Source organism: Dipteris shenzhenensis, chromosome 24 (genome assembly GCF_047967505.1).
Source record: "Dipteris shenzhenensis isolate YYH24624 ecotype China chromosome 24, Dip_SZ_1.0, whole genome shotgun sequence".
In the NCBI taxonomy this organism is placed as follows: domain Eukaryota; kingdom Viridiplantae; phylum Streptophyta; class Polypodiopsida; order Gleicheniales; family Dipteridaceae; genus Dipteris; species Dipteris shenzhenensis.
The window spans coordinates 43,337,341-43,357,464 of record NC_141619.1 but is presented as its reverse complement, the minus strand read 5'-3'; the positions used below and the strand labels follow the sequence as shown (position 1 = coordinate 43,357,464).

The 20,124-nt window shown below is 43.9% G+C and overlaps 1 protein-coding gene across 1 annotated transcript; it reads right to left on the bottom strand.

Moving 5' to 3' along the window:
* Nucleotides 1–2,053: 2,053 nt before the first annotated feature.
* Nucleotides 2,054–16,040, bottom strand: LOC147886630 (forkhead-associated domain-containing protein / FHA domain-containing protein). The gene is made up of 13 exons (XM_087395706.1): nucleotides 14,820–16,040; nucleotides 11,681–14,738; nucleotides 11,424–11,558; nucleotides 11,166–11,304; nucleotides 10,747–11,046; nucleotides 10,329–10,632; nucleotides 4,081–4,289; nucleotides 3,858–3,971; nucleotides 3,727–3,778; nucleotides 3,341–3,450; nucleotides 3,121–3,240; nucleotides 2,928–3,017; nucleotides 2,054–2,822 (listed from the first exon to the last, which is right to left on the bottom strand). The coding sequence occupies exons 1-13, from the start codon at nucleotides 15,820–15,822 to the stop codon at nucleotides 2,244–2,246; spliced, it is 6,213 nt and encodes a 2,070-aa protein (XP_087251832.1). The 5' UTR covers nucleotides 15,823–16,040; the 3' UTR covers nucleotides 2,054–2,243.
* Nucleotides 16,041–20,124: the final 4,084 nt, after the last annotated feature.

The window sequence follows — 20,124 nt, the reverse complement described above, 5'->3', positions numbered from 1 at the left end:
TGCAAGGGACACATGCTGAACTCAAACAACAAATTATCAAGGGAGAGGCGAAGATGATGGAGTGAAAGGATGTGGTTAGAAAAGGCACATCAGTCCCTAAGAAGGAGTTTATGTCTAAAGCTTTGACTAAAGGGCTAGCAAGGCACTAGATGTCTTGGTTAGAGGCTGAACAGTGGGACTCCAAAGGCATATGCCAAAGTTTTGTTCACTAAGATGAGTGTTAATCTCACACGCAAGGCAACTTGGAGGGTGGGCAAGGTGGAGATACCAATGAGACCACTAGTGTTGAAACTTCGGACTACAATGGATAGGTCTACCCTCATGAGCATGAGGGCAACTCTGAAAGGGACTAGAATATATATGATGATGACCTCACTCTCTCACAGCAAGAGCACCAGAGGGAGGGTGTGTGTGATGGAAGCAAGAGAAGCTGGGAAATGGATAGGTCTACCCTCATGAGCATGAGGGCAACTCTGAAAGGGACTAGAATATATATGATGATGACCTCACTCTCTCACAGCAAGAGCACCAGAGGGAGGGTGTGTGTGATGGAAGCAAGAGAAGCTGGGAAATGGGCTGCCTACTACAAGGGTGGTAAAGTGATCATTCGAAAGAATAGAAAAGGAAGAGAAGGAAGATGGAGGGATGGACAACACATAATGGTGTGAGCCCATAAGATGAGTGCACGAAATACACGAAAGATGGTAGGATGAAACTGCAATGGTACCCTCTGGTCTGATCCGAGGGGTTCCTCAAAGACATACACCAATATCTTCTATACTGAGATACATGAGAGTTTGGAGAGAGAACTACCCACAATGACAGTGATATACATGGGAGTCAACCCATCGAAGGAAGATGAGGAGGACAATGGGATACGGGGCTTTGGAGGCATAGTTGTCCTTCTCAGGTCACACTTGAGACCAACCATATCTGTGCTAGAGAGAGAGGAGAATGCACGACATATGTGAGATGCCAAATCTCACTTGCCAAATCACACTTGAGACCACTCATATCCGTGCTACAAAGAGAGAAGCATGTACGACATATGTGGATACGAGTCCAACAAGCAGATGCATGACCAATCTTCCTTGCGATGTGCTAATTCCCCCCATATACAGCAACATATGCACGTGAGATCACTACAGAGGGACACAGCCCATATGCGATGATATATGTTGACATCACAGAGTTCTCCCAACTGCAGGGAGATACCCGTCTCCTTGGTGACTTCAATGCACGTACAGGAGATAGATAAGTGGGCTTGCTAGACTTCGCATCTAATTCCCTCATAGTACCAGAGCGAGATGCAACAAAACTTGGGATAGTAAGACACTCAACAGATGCACCACATGTGACAAGGTATGGGCTACATCTACTAGAACTGATTATATATAATAGCCTCTAGAGATGATCATGGCTCACTTGTTTCCCACATGGCAAGGGAAAAAGTACAATGGAATCCGATTATTTGTTGGGTCTCTTAGCCTTTACTTCACAGATACATGACTTCATTGTACCTCCTCCCCCACTCAACGCTGACCACTCATACCTAGCCTTTTGCATTTCTCAGAGGAGAGAGAGAGAGAGAGAGAGAGAGAGAGAGAGAGAGAGAGAGAGAGAGAGAGAGAGAGAGAGAGAGAGAGAGAGAGAGAGGGGTGGGGGAGGAGGGGGGGGGGGGGAACAATGGGATAGAGAGGGGCGGAGAAGAAAAGAGACTACATGAAGGATGAGAAAGAAAGAAGAGAGAAGAAAGATGAGAAAGAGTGTGTGCACTTGTCATTTTTGTGCACGCTTACCAAAAGATGCTCACAAAACAATTAAAGATTTGCAAAATAATTCTGAGAGAGAGAATATACCAATTTTTGAAGTAATTAAAAACTCATGGATGTGAAGGTGAAAGGGTATAAAATGAGTATACATGGCTACAGTAAATGGAAAGCTTTTTGGTCGATGAGAAGGATTCTGTTGTTAGCACTACCTCCTTAGAGCAGGTAGTAGAGTGGAGGATCGAAACTCCTTTGTGAATTTCCAAGGGCAAGCCTAATTCTTTCCCTTGTTTTTTAATGCAAGTCTGTTGGTGTAAGAAGCATCATGGAGGATAGGGAAGGGCGATGTATGTGACACGTGGCAAAAAGGTATGGCGGTTTTCCAAAGTGACGCGTCAGAGGCAGGTTCTGAGAGTCTTGATCCAACGGCGCAGATGTAATCTGGTATTCGAGCAACGAAAGGCCGGGATAAATTCAAGCTGGGTCGTCGTCAATCTGACTCCAAAGAGCCTTCACATACACTTCCTCTGCTTTTGGATTCACGTTTTCTTGAACGTTAAGTTCTTCGTCTGCTCCATTCTCCTCCTCCTGCTCCTCCTCCGCTCGACCTTCATCCTCTTGTATCTCTGCCAACTCTTCCCTAGCTTCTCCCAGCTTCCTTGCCCTCATCTCTATTAACGCTTCGTACATCGCCTTGCCTGTCGCTGGCCTGTCGCTCTCCTTGTACTTGGGCGGAGGCATCTTGAATGGCATCGCAAACCTGTCCAGACCTCTCCCTGAACTTTCATTCTCATCCTTGGCAGACATCTCTTGATTGTATCGATTGTATGACTGGTTCAGAGGTGGAGGTGGCTCCACCAGAACAATGCCAAGCTCATAGTTGGCGATGTGAAGCGTAGCACCTAAAACAGTGCCTGCATCAGTTGCAGGTTCGGCATCCGTTGCTTTCCATATAGGTCGCCCCCAAGCAGCAGGGCTGAAGTTGTGAGAACCGCAGTACACCCAGCCGTAAGGTCGCGATGATGGAGAGGCTTGGAAGCGCCGCCTAGCTACCTGGATACACAGCAAATATTAGTAACAAACTTAGCTTTCCCTTTAAAAAATGCCCTTCCTGTTTGACCTTGATCATCCTGTTTATCACAGCCACTAAAGTCTCACCTTGACATGCATGGGGACACCCTCTCTTTCAGGCGGGTCAGGAACTGTATCATGTAGTAAATTAGCAGACTTCAATCGTTCCCATGCGCTCTGAATATCAAACAGCGAGTAGGGAAAGCATCAATACATGTATACTGAAGTAGAGTATTGAGAAAATCTAGAAGTACTGCAGATCCAGGGAATTCTTTCTTACTTCTGCGAAGCAAAGCAAGCCATAGTGTGAGAAATTGTCTCGTTTAACTCTCTCAATCGTTGGAAAGACAATGCCAATCGATGGATTATCAGCCTCCTGTCCAGCACTCCAACACCCCCACTAGAAGTACAGACCCCCGAGTGTACCAGTTAATAAATAAAAGCACGCACCAACCACCAACAAACCTATTTTAGTAGAGATGTCCAGAATAAGAGAGCACCTCAGGGTCTGATTCTTGAGACCATGTGGAAGATATTGCCCTCCGCCCTGCTGCTGCTGCAAAGGCAGCTAAAAACCTTGCATCCAAGGAAGTTCCAATGGACGATGATGCTGCAAAAATGACAACGTAACCCAGAACCAACTAGTGCATCACATACAGGAATCTAACTCCAACGGGCATTTCACGTGTTGCTTATAGATTGGGATTTCTGACAATGGAAACTAAAACACCTGTGCATTCAGAACTTCGGCGCAAGTGGGCGTGCATGTGTGGACGGCCTTGGTGAGGGCAAGGGCATTAGCATGGGCATGTGTGTCCATGCACCTGCATTTGTACGTGAGCATGTGCCTGTGCATTGTCATAACTTCAATCCACTGCAAACTTACCAAAGAAGAAATCAGTCTCTTGGGAGTCTTGCCAATGAAATTTTGAGAGTATCTACAAAACAAGAAAAGGGAGAATGTGAGCAACTTCACAATTCATGGATAGCTTGAAATCCATAGCATGATATACTTACCCGTTCAAGTCGCCAGAGACCCCAAGGACGATGTAATGATTTCAGCAAGCAACTGAATGCTGTGACTTCTGTACTCGTGAGTGAGGTGGAAGAAAGCATTGAAAATTTTGGCCCCTGTCATGCAATAATAGATCCTTTTTTAAGTATAATGGAGAAGCATTCGATGTGTCTCCTAATTCCTTGAAGAGGCTGGAATGTGAACAACTTTCTAAGCTTATACTACCTGGAAAACATAAAGTGCAAGTTTCACAGCTCCATCACACTGCCCTGATGCGACAGCAAGTGCCTCGCTGGGCCAAATACAAGCTGCAAATGAAAAAAAACCTCCATCACACAGTACTGCAAGCCAGCTTGCTACATTCCTTGGCAAAAATCCCAGCTTCACAAAGGCTTCTTCAGACTGTAAGGCATCACTCTCCATGGTATTTATATCTGTATTAGGCCAAAGGGAAGCAGTGAGCTCAAAGCATCAAAAAATAAATCACCTGCTAGCAAACTTGGCATGAAAAAAAGATTATTCTTCCATTTTATTTTATTTGAAAAAATAGAAACTAAAAACCATCATTTATAATCATACAAGCAGTGCCACAACTTGAACCACCCGAAACAGACCCTGTAGAGCAACATACAAAAAGATGAAAGAAACGATGTCTCTCTACCATCATTTGTATTCATGCAGGCATAGTTACATTGGCCATAACTTTCCCTTGTGCGAGATGGTGCAGCACAGGCTACCCAAAGGGGTCGAAGGGACAATAGGCATAATGCAACATGTAAATCATGATGGCACTAACAAATATATTCCTAAATATACCTTTGTAAGACGAAAATATATACAATCATACAAATTTAGATTTTGTGTTGTTCTAAAGTCCAAAAATGTACACAGAAAATAAAAGAGAAAACGAAAGAGAAGAAAAAAGAGGTAACAAACTTTTTGAAGAACAAAAGGAAGACATGGGCTTGGCGATCTGTTTTGAGTGTGAAAGTCCACTTAGCAAGCAAAGCAACACTTATGTCGTCATTAGTGCCCAAGCATAAGCAACTATACTGAGTTTCTAAAGACCCACGAAGTCTCTTGGGCAAACCCAATGCTTACTAAAATACGCCAAATAAACAAAAGAGAAAGAAAACAAGGAATAAAGAAGAAAGGAATGTGACTAAGCAAAAGCAAGTAAATCAAGAAAACAAAAATCTTCCAAAAAACAGGAATAAACTCTCTCTCTCTCTCTCTCTCTCTCTCTCTCTCTCTCTTTCTCTCTCTCATTTAAAACATTAAAAAAACTAAATGGACCCCTTAACTTATGTACCCCTTCCTACAAAGATGCAAAACTGCATTCCTAACTTAGAAAGCACATGCATACTCAATCAAACTCCCTTTTGAAACTAAAAGAAAAACGGGCTCTTTAGCTCCACACTTTTTGTTTTCAGCTTATGTTCAATCATTCTAAACATGCCTAAGACCGAGACACCATAGAGTGGTTTACACATTTTTATGATGTGAACCACTATAATCAAGTTGTTCACGTTTATCATATGTATTGGAAGATTCCAAGCACTCCATGTTGTCCTTCACCTTCACAAAGGTTTTTGACTCCTCGTCGACCCACATCTCAATGTCAGACATCTTCACTATGCTTCTAGGTAGGCATATCTAACCTCAGTAACACATGGAGATGTCACCAAGAACAGTTCTTTGATTACCACATTGGTGTTGGCTTTTGTGTCACCCTCTGAATCTGAGTTGGACTCGTTTTTTTTATCCGCCACCTTCTTTCAACAATCCTACGCAAAATAGCCTGGCGTGCCGCAATACAAGCACTTCATCTTCTGCTGCTTCTTGGAAGTGTCCTCGTCATCAGAGTCATCCTTCTTGGACTTGCCACCGTTAGGCTTGCCCTTCCCTTTGCCAGCGTAATCCTTTGCCAGCAACGCCTTGTCATCTTTGTCGTTGTTGTAGAGCTTCTCCCTAGCTTCTTCCTGGAGCAGTAATGGTCCCAACTCCTCAAAAGTCAAAGGTTTGGGTGGTCCTCTATCCTATTGTCACAGTCGTAACGAAGCTTTTGAAACTCCGAGGTAGCCTCCCCAATCCAATCAAGGCCAACTAGCACGAGTCCAAATGCATCAACGACTACTTTATGTAAATCGATATTTCATAGTCTATCACATGCAAACCTGTACCTCCATGGACAATAAAATTATTGTAATTCTTGACATGTGGATGATCTTATTTTGACCATCTCAATAAAAAGATAAGAAAGGTAAAACACTATTGCATAGTAGTTTGATATGATTGAGCTTGGTTTTTTCACTATTTTTGTAAGATTGAGATATGGCAGGAGAAAGACCTCTCTGGATACAACAAGGTGGTGGGAAGCTTACTTTATCTCACCAACAGGTGTTATCACATTGCATTCCCAGTGGAACTATTATGTAAATTCTCATCGGCAAGCTAGCTTGCAAGTAGTACAGTGCTTGAAGGGTACAACAAGATATGGAATCACATACCAAATAGGAATCAACTTCTTTTGATATTTTGACTGAGACTATATATCTCGAGTCCAAGAACATGCCCAAACTCATCCTCTAAAAACACAACATAGTGCAGTTTCAATCTCATGATAGACACTCATAAGGTTGAAAACCATAAACTCCATCACGCATAGCAGGGACTAGCTACTATGATACCCACTGACGTCATCAACGCCCAACAGTGAGTGCAAACCATAGAATATACATATGTTCTCACACATACAAATCCACACACCGACACATACTTGAGCATTCGTTTTGACTAAGACTAGGCCAGAGAATGCGTTAATTGACATCCCACAACTGGTTATTCTTTATTATAAGGGGTCAAGGGTCATGTCTTTGCCTCGTAAGAAGCAACCAATGGTCGCTCTTTCATCTAGTGGAACGGAGTACAAAGAAGCCTGCATGGCATCATGCAAGTCCTTATTGTTTATTTGGACCCCTCAAGACATGGAGGTTGCCTTAAGTTAGGCGGATTGCTGCATCCACGGATTTTATTTTGTGACTTAACAAGGGCCATGATTCTGTGTGGGTAATTGTGGATAAATTGACTAAAATAGATCAATTTATTCCAACCAGAAAACCTGTGAAAATCAAAATTGTATTGCAATTGCAAAGAACCTAATGTGTCATGCTCAGACGAAACACATCGAGGTTCCCACCACTTCATCAAGAGATAATCATGGGTGAGCTGATAGACCTGATCTATTGCCTGTAATGAAGACCAAGATTGGTCCAAGTTAGTGAGAATTAGGCTAATTCCTCTAGGGGATGTTCAGGCCTAGAGAGGGCAAAAAGGAGATAGTGTGGGGAGAGAAGGGGCAAGGGCAGAATTGGTGAAGGGCCAGAGATGGCAGAAAAGGGGAAGAGGATAGGGGAGAGGAAGGAGGAGGGAGAGAGATAGGAGGGAAAGGGAGTAGAGGGAGAGAAAAGGGGTAAGGGGAAGAGAGATAGAGAGAGATTGGGAGAGAGAGTAGGCAACACGTAGCAGGTGGGAGTAGATAGGATTAGATGTCACATCAAAAGTCGGTACAAAGGGTAGGGAGGTGGACTTATATAGTCTCCCTCCACACACTCTCCTTTTTGCCCTCTCTAGGCTTGAACATCCCCTAGAGGAATTAGCCTAACCCTCACTAACTTGACCCAATCTTGGCCTTCATTACATCCATCCCTCCTCAAAAAACAATTTTGTTCTCAAAATTGCAGGTGGCACCAAGGCCCCCCTGCTGTAAAAAGGACATACTTTATCATGCATGCCACCAGGGTCAAAAGGAAATGTGATATATTCCTTTGCCTTGGGTGTTGTGGCACCTCCGGGGCCATGTGGCTGGTAATCTATCCTAGCAAGATCATCATTCATAATCACATGAGTTCCAGCTGTCCCCATGGGTTTTGTTCTGCACGATGCATTGTGTTTTGCTGTCCGCTTTCGTCTACATGGGAAGCATTGGAAGCCAGAAGATAGGCGACCAGGATTATGGCTTCAGACAGTGAAAATGCAGCAATCTGTCATGGAGAATGTCAAGAAAACCATCAGAAAAGACCCAGAATGAAGTCGCCTAGGCCCAGGGATCATGCCAGCAACAGGAGACACCAGTAGGAGAAGATCTGTCGCAGAGGAATCAGCAGAAATGCATTCAGCCAACAACAGGAAGCTCCACAAATCAGCACGCCCACAAGAAGAGACTGTTTGGTAGGGATGAAGACCCTGAAGGATAGGATAGGATGAGGTTCCAGGATCTTCCAGGTGCTTCCAGATGAGACACACAAGTGCCACAAGTCAGCCATACAGCTCAAACACACACACAGGACACATGGAAAAATTCGACCCGAGGTGGACGAAGGAATTTAATGACTCTAGGGGGTCACTTTTTAAGACATGACCCTAGTGAATGGAACCTCTAGGGGGTCACTTTTTAAGACATGACCCAGTGAATGGAACCAAGTTAATAGCACTAGGAATTGCACTTGTTGCACATTTAATCATAGGTACCCTTTGGACATTAATTAATGCCCCTAGCTCGGCACCCTAGGCCAAATTCAGTGGCGGGGCAGTAGATCTTACTTTACTTACAACATCAAAATACAGCCATCATATTCCACTGCCATTGCCAGATACAATATTGAAAGCATATAATTCCACGGCATAGCATCACTGAATCACAGAAACAAGGGAGGCTAGAATGCCCCTACTCAATAAGCACTACAATATTGAAAGCATATAATTCTACAGCATAGCATCACTGAATCACAGAAACAAGGGAGGCTAGAATGCCCCTACTCAATAAGCACTACACAGTGACACCTAGTGAGCAGCAATGAAGGGCATCACTTATATTGAAGTTGTGGCCATATTCCCCACTGTCATGCTCCTAAATTCATTGTGACACAGCTTCAGGAGTAAAACTGTCTTGCATATATTTTTCATGCTGCACAAGCTGCTCCTTGAAAGCATATAATTCCACAGCATAGCATCACTGAATCACAGAAACAAGGGAGGCTAGAATGCCCCCACTCAATAAGCACTACACAGTGACACCTAGTGAGCAGCAATGAAGGGCATCACTTATATTGAAGTTGTGGCCATATTCCCCACTGTCATGCTCCTAAATTCATTGTGACACAGCTTCAGGAGTAAAACTGTCTTGCAGATATTTTTCATGCTGCACAAGCTGCTCCTTGGCACTGTGGGTCCGTCTACTTTGGCATCCCTTGCTCTCATCTATGTGGTCTTCTATATTTTTGTCCTTTATGGAGACCATACAATACTGCATACTCACCTCCTCCTCAAAAACCTTGTTCTCAAAGTTTGCATGCCTAGAAGGATTGCTAAACATCTGCATCTTGATCAATATCACATATTTGCTCATCATTGCTTGGCACCTCATCTACTTTTCACCCATCAGACCTGCTTCATTGTCACAGTTATGTAGGCTACTCTGAATATAGACATTTCTTCCATTAGTGTATTGAACTGCCAGGGCATCATCTGGAGCAATGTATCGGTCCTGCAAACTAGTATAACAGCCCCCTTGCTGTCCATATTTGTTTCCATCATGTGGGCTGCTGCTTTTATTTCAGCAGCTATCCCAACATAACCCTTTTGTAATTGCAGCTATAATAGACTGGAAACAACCAGATTTTTGTCCTGCATATTGAGGCATCTTCCACGGCTTTGAAGCATGATTTAGCTTCGTACTAGGGAGAGGCATAGCATGGCTGGGCTGGATAGCTCCTCTAGCCATCATAGCTCCAAGAAACTCTTTGGGTGGATCAATATCCTTCCCATCCCCATCATTTTGGTGCATAGGAGGAAGCATGGGCTGCTTTCCCATCGACTGCATGGCAATATGCACAACCTCTCCGACCTCCTCACAAATTTGTTCGTCAATTTGCTGGCCCATCTGCTTCTCTGCCTCAGCTTGGGTCGTGCTCTGAAGCATCCATGAATTTAGCCCTTGTGCCATCAAGCATGTGCATTGCAAAGCTAGGAGGTATACCCTTGGGTGCTCCCGAAATGACAGCTTTTGATTCTTGCTGTTCATAGCCATTTAAGCTGCTATTTTCATTAGAACACTTCTCCCCACAACATCCTTTAGTATTTGCAGCTGGTTTGGCAGATCTGGGCACCAAATCCCACTAGCCCAATTTGCCTCTAGCTGGGCCAGGTTCAAATGCTGTTTTCATGCTGAAAATCCAGCTAACATAGACATACCTGTGTGCAAAGGTTATACGGAGCTCTAGAGGTGAACAAGCAGCTATTCTGTGCATCCAAGTTGTTGTATCTTGTGGAGACAAGGTCTAGTCTTAGACATTTCATTTAAACTTCCCAAGTCTTCAGTATACACACTCCATGCTCAGTAGTTCTTGCAATTGATGAACATGACTTTACTACATTAGCAATAAAAAGAGAAGTGTAGTAAGTAGAAAAGTTACCTGCATTGTAGAGATCCTCCTGAAGAAATAAATCCTGACTGCAGGCTTTTGCTTTTGAGGTAACCACCACACTCACAGCATTCGGATCTGTGATCAAATGCTTGGCTCGCTTGAGTAAGACAGGCATGGTTGGGCCAACATGGGTGCTAGCATTGTTCAATATTGCTGCCAGAGCTCGGATCCGTACACCCTTAGGGTCAGCTGAGCCACAAAAGCGATATCTTATGCCCACCACCATTGTTGCCACAATGCCAAGATGCTTTGGACTACAAGAATCCCCATGCTGTGAGGGACTACATGATTCCTGCATTCAAGTTCCTAAAAAAGGTTAAATTTGGAATCCTACACGAATTGGCCAACTTTTTTGAACTGAAGTAGGAAAACAACCATGGCCTTATAACCGAACAGAATTTCTCACCTTCTCCAAGCTCATCAAGAATTGAGGTGCATTGTGATATAGCGGGCGATGTAAGCCTGGAATAGAGGCGACTAGGGAGCCCACAGCACATGAAAAATTGAACTTAGCAAGGTCTGTCACCCAATGTGCCTCTGAGGGACAATCAACCAGAAGAGCAGCAAGAAAAGTAGCTAGTTGTGAGGCAAAGTCTGCAGTAATGGCACTGCTAGCACATTCTTCTTCTCGAAAAAGGGACTCAAAATTGGGAATGCATCGACAGGGAAAATCTTGCCACCAGATATTGTTTGTGACATCAAACCACTGCATGTATTCAAGTTCATTTCCAAGTTAGAGTCATCTAGACTCAGTTGAGGTGTTACATGTATTGCAAAATGAAAAGTGTAATAGCAGGGACGATAATAGACAGAATATTTTTGCACCTGTCTAAATGTCAGATTTGCAGATGAGACAATAACGCGTAGGGAGTTGGCACGTCGTAGAAGGAACAACTTGGGATGATGGCATCCAATCCCAGACCTCTTGTTGGCAAATGCAGACGCAGTCGGAAATGGAGGAAACCTGGCGGAAGAGAATGAGCTTTTTTAGTAGAAGCAATTAGCTGGCATATTTTCATCCAGCTTCATGTAACGTTGATTTGTTTAGTCCATGTGAAACCACTAAACTGAAAGCAAGCTTACACAAGGGTTACATTTGGCCAGTCCAAGTAAGGCTTCTCACAGCGATCTTCATTTAACGGGCTCCAGCATCGTTCAGCATTGTGGCAAGCAACAGTCACTGGTATGTCCCGGGAGAGACCAGCAAAAGATAGAAACCTGCTTGCAAAGCATGTTGACGCAATGATCAAAATAAAAGTTCACCTGCATTCGATAAGACTATGTAAAGGATTCTTAGGATTCAAAAGAGTATGTGTATCCATAACAAATAGAAAGATTACCATGATAGGTCATATGTAAAGGAGGCAATGAAGACTGCCTGAATTTCATGGATGGGTGCTAACAGGTCCTGAAGAGAAACACTGATATGACACCCAGATGCTCCAGCAGTCGAACCCTGTAGCTCATTTAAAGAAAAACCACATGCTTGAGAACTGTCAACCAGTGGTTGGCAATCCTGCAAAGTGGTTCTTGTCACCCCTTCATCGATCTGGGGTTCCAACTTGGATGCTGCCCCAGATTGAAAACTTTCAGCAATTTCAAGTCTTCTCCCTGTATCTGCTCTATGTGTGGTACAGACATCATAATCCTGATCTTGCTTGAGCACTGTAAGTGCTGATTGCATGATCACATGACTAACCTCTACAGCACTAGCAGTCTGGCAGGGGTCCAGCTGCACCAAATTATGCCCCGATTTTGTATTTAAACAGGCATCTGTAGCACTCTCAACTAGGACTTGCGATTTGTATGCTGGGAATAGGTTCAGGCTTTCATTTTCGATGCCCACCCTTAATTCGTTAGTTTTTTGGGGAAATTTCTTAAAGGGTTGTAGTTGTGTGCTGCTTCCTGCACAGACATCCGCCTGTGAATCATCCGCCCTAGAATTTGAATGTAACTTTTCCTTTCTTACACCTCCCATTGCCTCCTCGTACTCAAAGCTTGTATAATCTCCTCCGAGGGCAAACTCAGGCTGCCATTCATAAGGGCACAACAAGACCTCTTCTTCGGAATGAGTTTTTTTCTCAGAACAAACAACACCTTGGATGATTTGCTGGGAGCGGCAGACAATTTCAGCAGCCACATCTTTGGATTCCTGTGCCTTCGTGTCATGGTGAGCACTTGACATCCGTTCGTCACATTCAATAGGACCAATCATGCGAGACACGACCAGTGGTTCTGCAGCAGATGTTCTTTCAGAAGTGTCTTGTTCCAATTCAAGAGCTGCTGGCAAAGCACAACTCCCTTGGACCAATGAAGACTTTATTGCTTTTAGGGTGGCACTCACAACACAATTGCAGTCCAAAGGCTTGGAGGGAGCTTTCCCGGTATCTAGTTGTGTCGAACCACCAAAAGGTTGGCCTGTCAATTGGTCTTTTCCATCTGCAGAGTAATTGTTAGCACAACTCGTGGCTTCTCCACAGAAATCTATCGCCTTTCCTGAAAACTGTTCATTTTCTTCAACTTCCGTCTTCGCGATAATGGCTTTCAACGTGCAAGTTTGATTTTCAACAACCAGTTGGCCGATGTCATTAACATCAACAAAGTAGGTGACAGGTTTATTTCTCATATCATCTTCTTCAAGGACCAATTCTGATTGCACTTCACGAGGAGATAACAAGACCTCTTCATCAAGGAGAGCCTTTTTGTCAGGAAAAACACTACCTCCTTGGGAGCCGCAACCAATTTCAGCAGGCATGGCTTTGCAACCTCCCACTTTCATTTCATCATGGACATTGGGTATTAAGTCATTTCTTACCACAGCATCATTTCTTACGTGAGAAACAACCACTGGCTCTGCAGAAGAGTCTTCCCGGGGATTATGCTTTTTCCTTTCAAAAGCTTCTGGCAAATCACAACTCCCTTGAACCCAAGGAGGTTTTGCTTCTTCTAGGGTTTCACCTTGAACACAATTGCAATCACAATTATTTTTCACAGTATCTACTCTGGCTAAACCTGGACCACTTAAAAGTTCTTTTCCATTGGCAGTTTGGCTTTTAGCACAGTTAAAACTGGTGACATCTTCACCAAAGTCTACTGTCACTGCTGAAATTGCCTTTTTCCTTTCAGCTACGACTACTTTCGTCTTTGCCATATTGACTCCAACTTCACTCGTTTGATCTTGAACAACAATCAGTTGGCAGATATCATTAAGAATTGGAGAGGACCTAACAGGCGAATTTCTAACACATACTGAATTCCTTTCACCACAAGTATCTGATAATACCCCCGCAAGAAGAATATCAGACTCATATCCTTCTTTTTTTCGTGAGGCGATTATAAACCTCTCGGTGCTGCAACTCACAAGGTTGAAGTCAGTTCTACCTTCTTGTAAGCCTTCTTTATCAAAGGAATCAGTCAATGTGAACATCGTGTGCTTGTATTCATCCTCTTCCATAACTTCAATTCCATGTAGGGCTTTCCTGGAAGTACGAGTGGTTGGCAGACACATGTCAGAACGTTCATTCATCACCTCTTGTCGACTCAATGCGGAATCATGCATTCCTCTGTATGAAAGCAGTCTTCTTTTATCAGGTCTTTGGCCTTTAGGAGGAGAAAATCCTGCAATCTGGGCATTCCTTTTTACACAAATTAAACTTTCCTTCCTGTGTGCAACATTACTTTCATTCTCAACTCGACTTTTACCCTGCCGAATGTTATGCTCCTTTGAGATAACTTCAGCTTGCCAAAAACATCCTGGAGTCGATTTGCAATCTCTCCTCAATGGGAGCTGCAAGATCTCTGCGGGTGATTTTTTACCTCTGCTCTCAAGAGAAACATAGAAATCGTTTCTGCTCTTATGTCCACAACTTTGGCTTTTCCCACACATGTCACCACCTTCTGTTATGGCACTCACTACAGGCCGTACAAATTCCGCAGATGGATGGTCATCCTGGGTCCTCTTAAAATTTTGTGTGTCTATTAAAGAGGAGTCATTCACGGTGCAAGTTCCAGCAAGTGCACCGTTTCCTGAAGTGGATGCGCCTCTTGTTATGCATCCACATGAAGTCTGAATTTCTCTGCCAGAAGAATGCATTAAAGGGTCCGAAGTACCTTCACGCACAGAGCTAGCCAATCCATATAGCGACTTTGCGTTTTGACTTTCTCTCTCAATACCTGTAATCAGCGGCTCTCTCTGGCCTGTCAAGGTGTAGCCTTTATTACAACCATTCAGCATTTCAGACACCCAATTCCTCAACCTCGTGCTTGCCTGGATCAGATTGAGGGTGGAAACCAAGTTGCTGTCGAAGTTCGTCAGCTGCGATGCAATGCCACTATCGGTAGCTACATCAACCTCGGTCGTGTGGGGCTTGAAGGTATCGGTCAAATTTCGACAAGGGCCTGCATTGCCATCAGGTCCATACTTATCACACGTGCCAAGCTTTGCTTCATCATAAGCGAAGTCGAGGTCAAGCGAAATACCTGACTGTCGAGACTCGATGTTTTGTTCGTCCAAACGGCAATCATTTGTTTCCACATATTCCAAGCACGTTCCTAGTTGAGAGTATTGTGCATCCACCCTGGGACCATCGCTCCAATTCGGCGGTTCTTTTCTGGACCAATTCTCTTTCTCTGCTAAACTCTCTTGAGCGTCATCATTCAATGTCTCCGCATTCTCTCCCAAAGAAGCAGACATTGAAGCAGGAGGTTGAATTCCACCACCTGCACGATTGTCCCGGATTCTACCATGCCTTTCCCGCTCACTTCTGTCAAATGGAATTGAACTACTTGAACACGTTGTAGTGATTGGAGAAACGCTACCTTTCAAAGGCCTGGCTTTTTTCCTTGTCCTGCGTGTCTCAACAAAGAAGCCTACCGCCGAAGAGCAGCCGGTTTCCAAACTTCGGCCTGCTTTCGTAGGACCAACAAGTGAAATCTCATCACCGGACGATATTACCTTAGAGCTTCCATTATCGATCATATCACCATTCACAAAGATCCCATTCAGTGAATGTTTCCATTGCTGATTGTCAGAAAATAGAAGATCACGAGGTTCGGCTTGTGAATTTCGGCCTGAAAGGCCTCCATCGATTGAATTAACCTCCTCAGAAGATTCGGCCACTTGAGAACTTCTCCTGTTGTTGCTCCTGCTGAATTTGCATTCCTCAAGTGTTCGCGGAATTCTGCCGAGAGTCGCACCGTCAAGGAGGATAAGAGAATTGCTTTGTGGGAACAAGTAGAGTTGGCAGTGTTGGCGGCTGACCCTTGTGTCTTGAAAAACGATGTCGCAGCGCTTCTTTGAGCGACCGATCGTGTATACAGAACCCGGAGCAATTCGCAACCTGTGGCAAAGCTTCCCGGTGTGGGCAACGAGCATGGGAGCAGAAAAAGACTGGATGTAGGTGGCAATGCGAGGAGATGCGGAGCGATGCGGCATGGTGCGACGGGCCGTCCGCTTCTGGGAAGCTGAGGCCGCAAGAACCATCCAAACAAGAGCACGGACTGCGCTGCAACCACATGAGGCCGGAAATGCGAAAATCCGGAGGCAAGAGGAGGGAGGGAGATGTGAGAAGGGTGGAATGAGCGAGGAATGAAGAAGGAAGAGGGGTGTTAAGATGCACAAAAGGAAAGAGGGAAGGCATGGAGAGGGAGAGACGCCATAGCCAGAGGTGAGAGCTCGCAGGGGAGAGAGAGAGAGCGGGAAAGAAGTTATAGTTTGTGTGTATGAGAAGAGAAGTTTCAAAAAATATAAGTTAGTTTGTAGGAGAAGAAGCTTAAACGTCAAGCCTCCAGGCTCCCACCAATTTGGCGCACGTGTGCCTCATGAGCTTCCCCATGAGCTTCCCCGTGCCCCTCCTTCAAGGGCCGGGGCTCCGCACAAAATCGGCTAAACCCGAGGAAATGGACGACCTGTCGTTTTCAACCGGTGGAAATAGCGTCTTGACCGGCAACGTTTCCCAGTCGATGTCAGCCTTCTTGCCCAACCCTTGACATCCAGAAAAGGACTAAAATCAGCAAGAAGGCTCCCGACTCCCACTAGTCGCCTTCCTCCCTCCCTCAGCCCTTTCCCTCCAACCATCAGTTCCCAGACTCACTCGCCTATGCTAGTTCCCACCATCACGATGGTGGTGCCTCGATTCCCTCGGTACCGACTCTCACGTTCATTCCCACCGTACCGATTCTCACCTTCATTCCCACGATACTGATTCTCAGTGTGAGCGCACGCTCATTCCCACGGTACCGATTCTCATGTTCCTCGAATTTCAGTACTCTAGTGGCAGGTTGGACATTTTGCAAAATGGTCGACCCGTTTGTGCACAAGAGAAGCATATCCTCATGTTAATCTTGCCATTTTTGGCCTACCTCAAATGGGGAAGGTCTTAACGATGATGTTGAGGGAATGAGGCTATTGGTCCACGTGGCAGCGTCCTATGTTTCTGCAATCTTTCTTCCAGGTGTTCAACTTTCATTTCACACTCCCATGCATTTGCCAACTTCTTGGCTACTTTGATTTTGGGTGGCCTTCAGTTTCATCCGTTGATTTTTTATTTAGAGATCCTTGCTCTGACCGAAAGCTTACCCATAATTACTCTCCATAACACAAAATTAAGTTTGAAGGAGGAAGTTGCCTTCCACACCCTCTTCAATCTCAAGCTTCATACTACTAGTCTATCAAGCGGGGCATGGATTTTCCACTGGCTCTTAGCCAATGCTGCAGCAAGGGATGCCGATTCCTCTCTACATCCCAAAGATTCACCTTGGCAAAGGGTTTATCCATCGGCCAAACAAAGCCCTTAAATCCTGTACCAATTTAAAGAGATGACTTGTTGGCCATTCCTCCTTTATTCTGCCCAACAAAGTGCTCCCTTTGTTATAATAGTATTATAAGTGCTCCATCATCCCCCTCCCCCTTTGGAATGCCCATTCCTCTTTAATGCCCTTCCTCAAGTCCCTCCCTTCTCCCCCTTTATTTAATTCAAGCTCTCCCCCTCCCCCCAACTCGAAAATAATTAATGCCCCTCCCCTCCCTCCCCCCTTTATCCCTAATATTTTTCCATATACCACTCCCCCCACCACACGAGATTAATTAATCAATAGGTACTCTTTTCTCATTGGGGGGCCCTATTATTCCAGCTCGCATCGCAGCTACCCGTCGAGCCACCCCACTCCCACCAGTGCTTAGATTGCCATCACACCTGCCCATCATGGAAACACGCCCGAAGAACTCAATGCAACGTCTTCGTCAGGGCCTTCACACACTGAGCAAGTGCCCACCATGATTAGGCATTTCAACCAATGACAACGAGTAAATGATATGGCAAGCGATGAACACTTTAGGCTAGGTTCACACCACCCAGACACCCAACTTGCAACAAGGGCATCCCATAAAGGTGGTATGAACCCATTTGTTAATGAGTTGGGTGTCGGAAGGGAATGGTGTTCGGTAGCCCCCTCCCTCTCCCGAATACACAACTGCACCAATTGGAAGCCTTAGCGGGATTTGACAACTAATAAATCAGGCTGCATCAAGAGCTTAGGCAGTTAGTGTAAACACCACACCCCGACAAACTCGTTCAACACATATCCTTGGTCGTCGGTTGGTGTGAACCCACGTGTGAACCCAGCCTTACACATGCTCGCCTTATTGCAATGCACAGATCACAACTGGCTACCAAGTCAAGCCCAAAGTCTACCCCTCCATGGGCAACCAATTCGGCTCCCACTCATATGCTTTCTGCAAGGATGGGCTCTTCCCATCCCTACCTACTATTCATTAATGGATTTTTATCACCTTTGAGCAGGCTGTCGTTAAAGGATTACCCATGACAACCCCACCAATCCCTTTTTTTAAAAGTGCCCTGCTGATGGGCACTTGTCGGGCATCTTTTGGCGGTCTACAAAGACCCTCAATATAGGGCATCTTGTTGCTGTGTTTGTCAAAAAGTGCTCGCCCATCCGTTGTGCAAAATGCTTGGTCGTGTTGAACTTTTTTAGTTACCCTACCTACATGCATTTTAACTTAACTTCCTCTATTGCTTGTCACTTCATTTGAGCGACTTCTTTTTTAAGTTCTTTTTCCCGATGGATGGCTTGTATCGTTTGATGAACCAACTATAAAAGCTAAGAAAACTCACGCAAGAGCACACATTCTTGACATTGTTCATCTCTTTCATCTTTTGTATCGCTTGAGATTATTTTTTTTGGGTCATGAAGTTATCGCTTGAGATTGTGTGCCCCCGCAACACTCCATAGAACACACAAAACACACTTTTAGGGTTGAGGGAGATTCGTGTCTCCTAGCACTTTTGGATCACCTTTTGGAGACATTCCAACTACTTGTGCTTTGTGCTTTAGATACATAAATCATCCAAGAATATAGTCAGAAACTGGTCAATGTACTCTTGGAAGTTTTCCACTAGTACATTGTTCTTTTTGGTGGGTATATACATGCTTGGTTGGACATAAATTCCCCCTGACACTCTAAGATGATTGAATTGTAGTAGCGACTTTATGATACTTCCCCTAAACTAATAGGAGACTAATCTCTATATGCTATCATCCAACCTCATTTGTGTCTTGAGTTGCAATTGGACTCCATCTTCATTCATGTCTCGATTCATACCTGGAGTCCATGTTCCATCTTTTTCTTTTATCTTATAAGTTATTTGATCGTATATGTTTCATCTGTTCTTTACATGCGTTCTTTTATCGTACATGCTTTAGTATATTCTTTGATATATAAACTATTTACATTTAAAAGCTTGATAAATTCATGTTTCTCTATGTTAGAAACAATAATTTTTTAGTGAGTGAGAAAGTTACCATAGAGTGAGTGAGTGAGCGATAGCATTCGCATCACACACATCTATGTACATTAAAACGTTTCACAATCCGGCTAAGGACTTTTTCCAACCACTTCATATGCATTCATGTCACATTTAAAGTAGAATGTGACTTTCATCTTTCGGACAAAATCTCCTCCATGATAAAAGTCTAGGAATGATCTCCATATCTAGTATGGATTCCCATGTAACCTTTGATAGAGAAAGTGTATGCTATACAACAAGCATTATAGGTATCGTGCTTTTAAACTCGTGTTTTGTCCCAATCTAGGATTCTTGCTAGTCTTTGTTTTACAACATCCTCTATTTCCTTGATTACTCCTTGTAATATTATGGCAATTTAGAAATTGGCCTATTATTTTCAAAATTAAACTTGGCACACAATATCAGGGTGATAACTTAGCAATGTGTTCCCATAGGTTCATTGAATTCAAAACAACTCTCCTTGAATGTAACATCATGCATCCCATACCACTTATCTCTTCTCCTATGCTACTACTTCTAAGCTACCATTCTATATCCCTAGGAACCCTATCTTCAAATTATCATAAAATTGAACCTCTATCTTGTACTTATAATCTTGGCCCAAATTTTTATAAGCCATGCATAGACTAGCTTACTTTCATGAAAGCACTTATTTTTCTAAAGTCAAACTTTTCCTGAATTAGCTTATCCTTCCTTGGATCATCTTTGTTTATAGGGTTTGTACCTCATCTTTGTGGAATGGATACTTCTATCATTTTTGGACAACTCCACTATGCATTCAAATTTAATTTCTTAGCACACCATTTCCACAATCCTCTAAATCTTGTATCTCTGTTTGAAAGTATGGATTTAGATTAATTTATGTAAATAGAATACATTACTTACAAACAAAGAGCTTTTTAAGCATTGTGGTCCCCATATATAGGCACATAGTCATAGTTGGGCTATGTACTCCACTA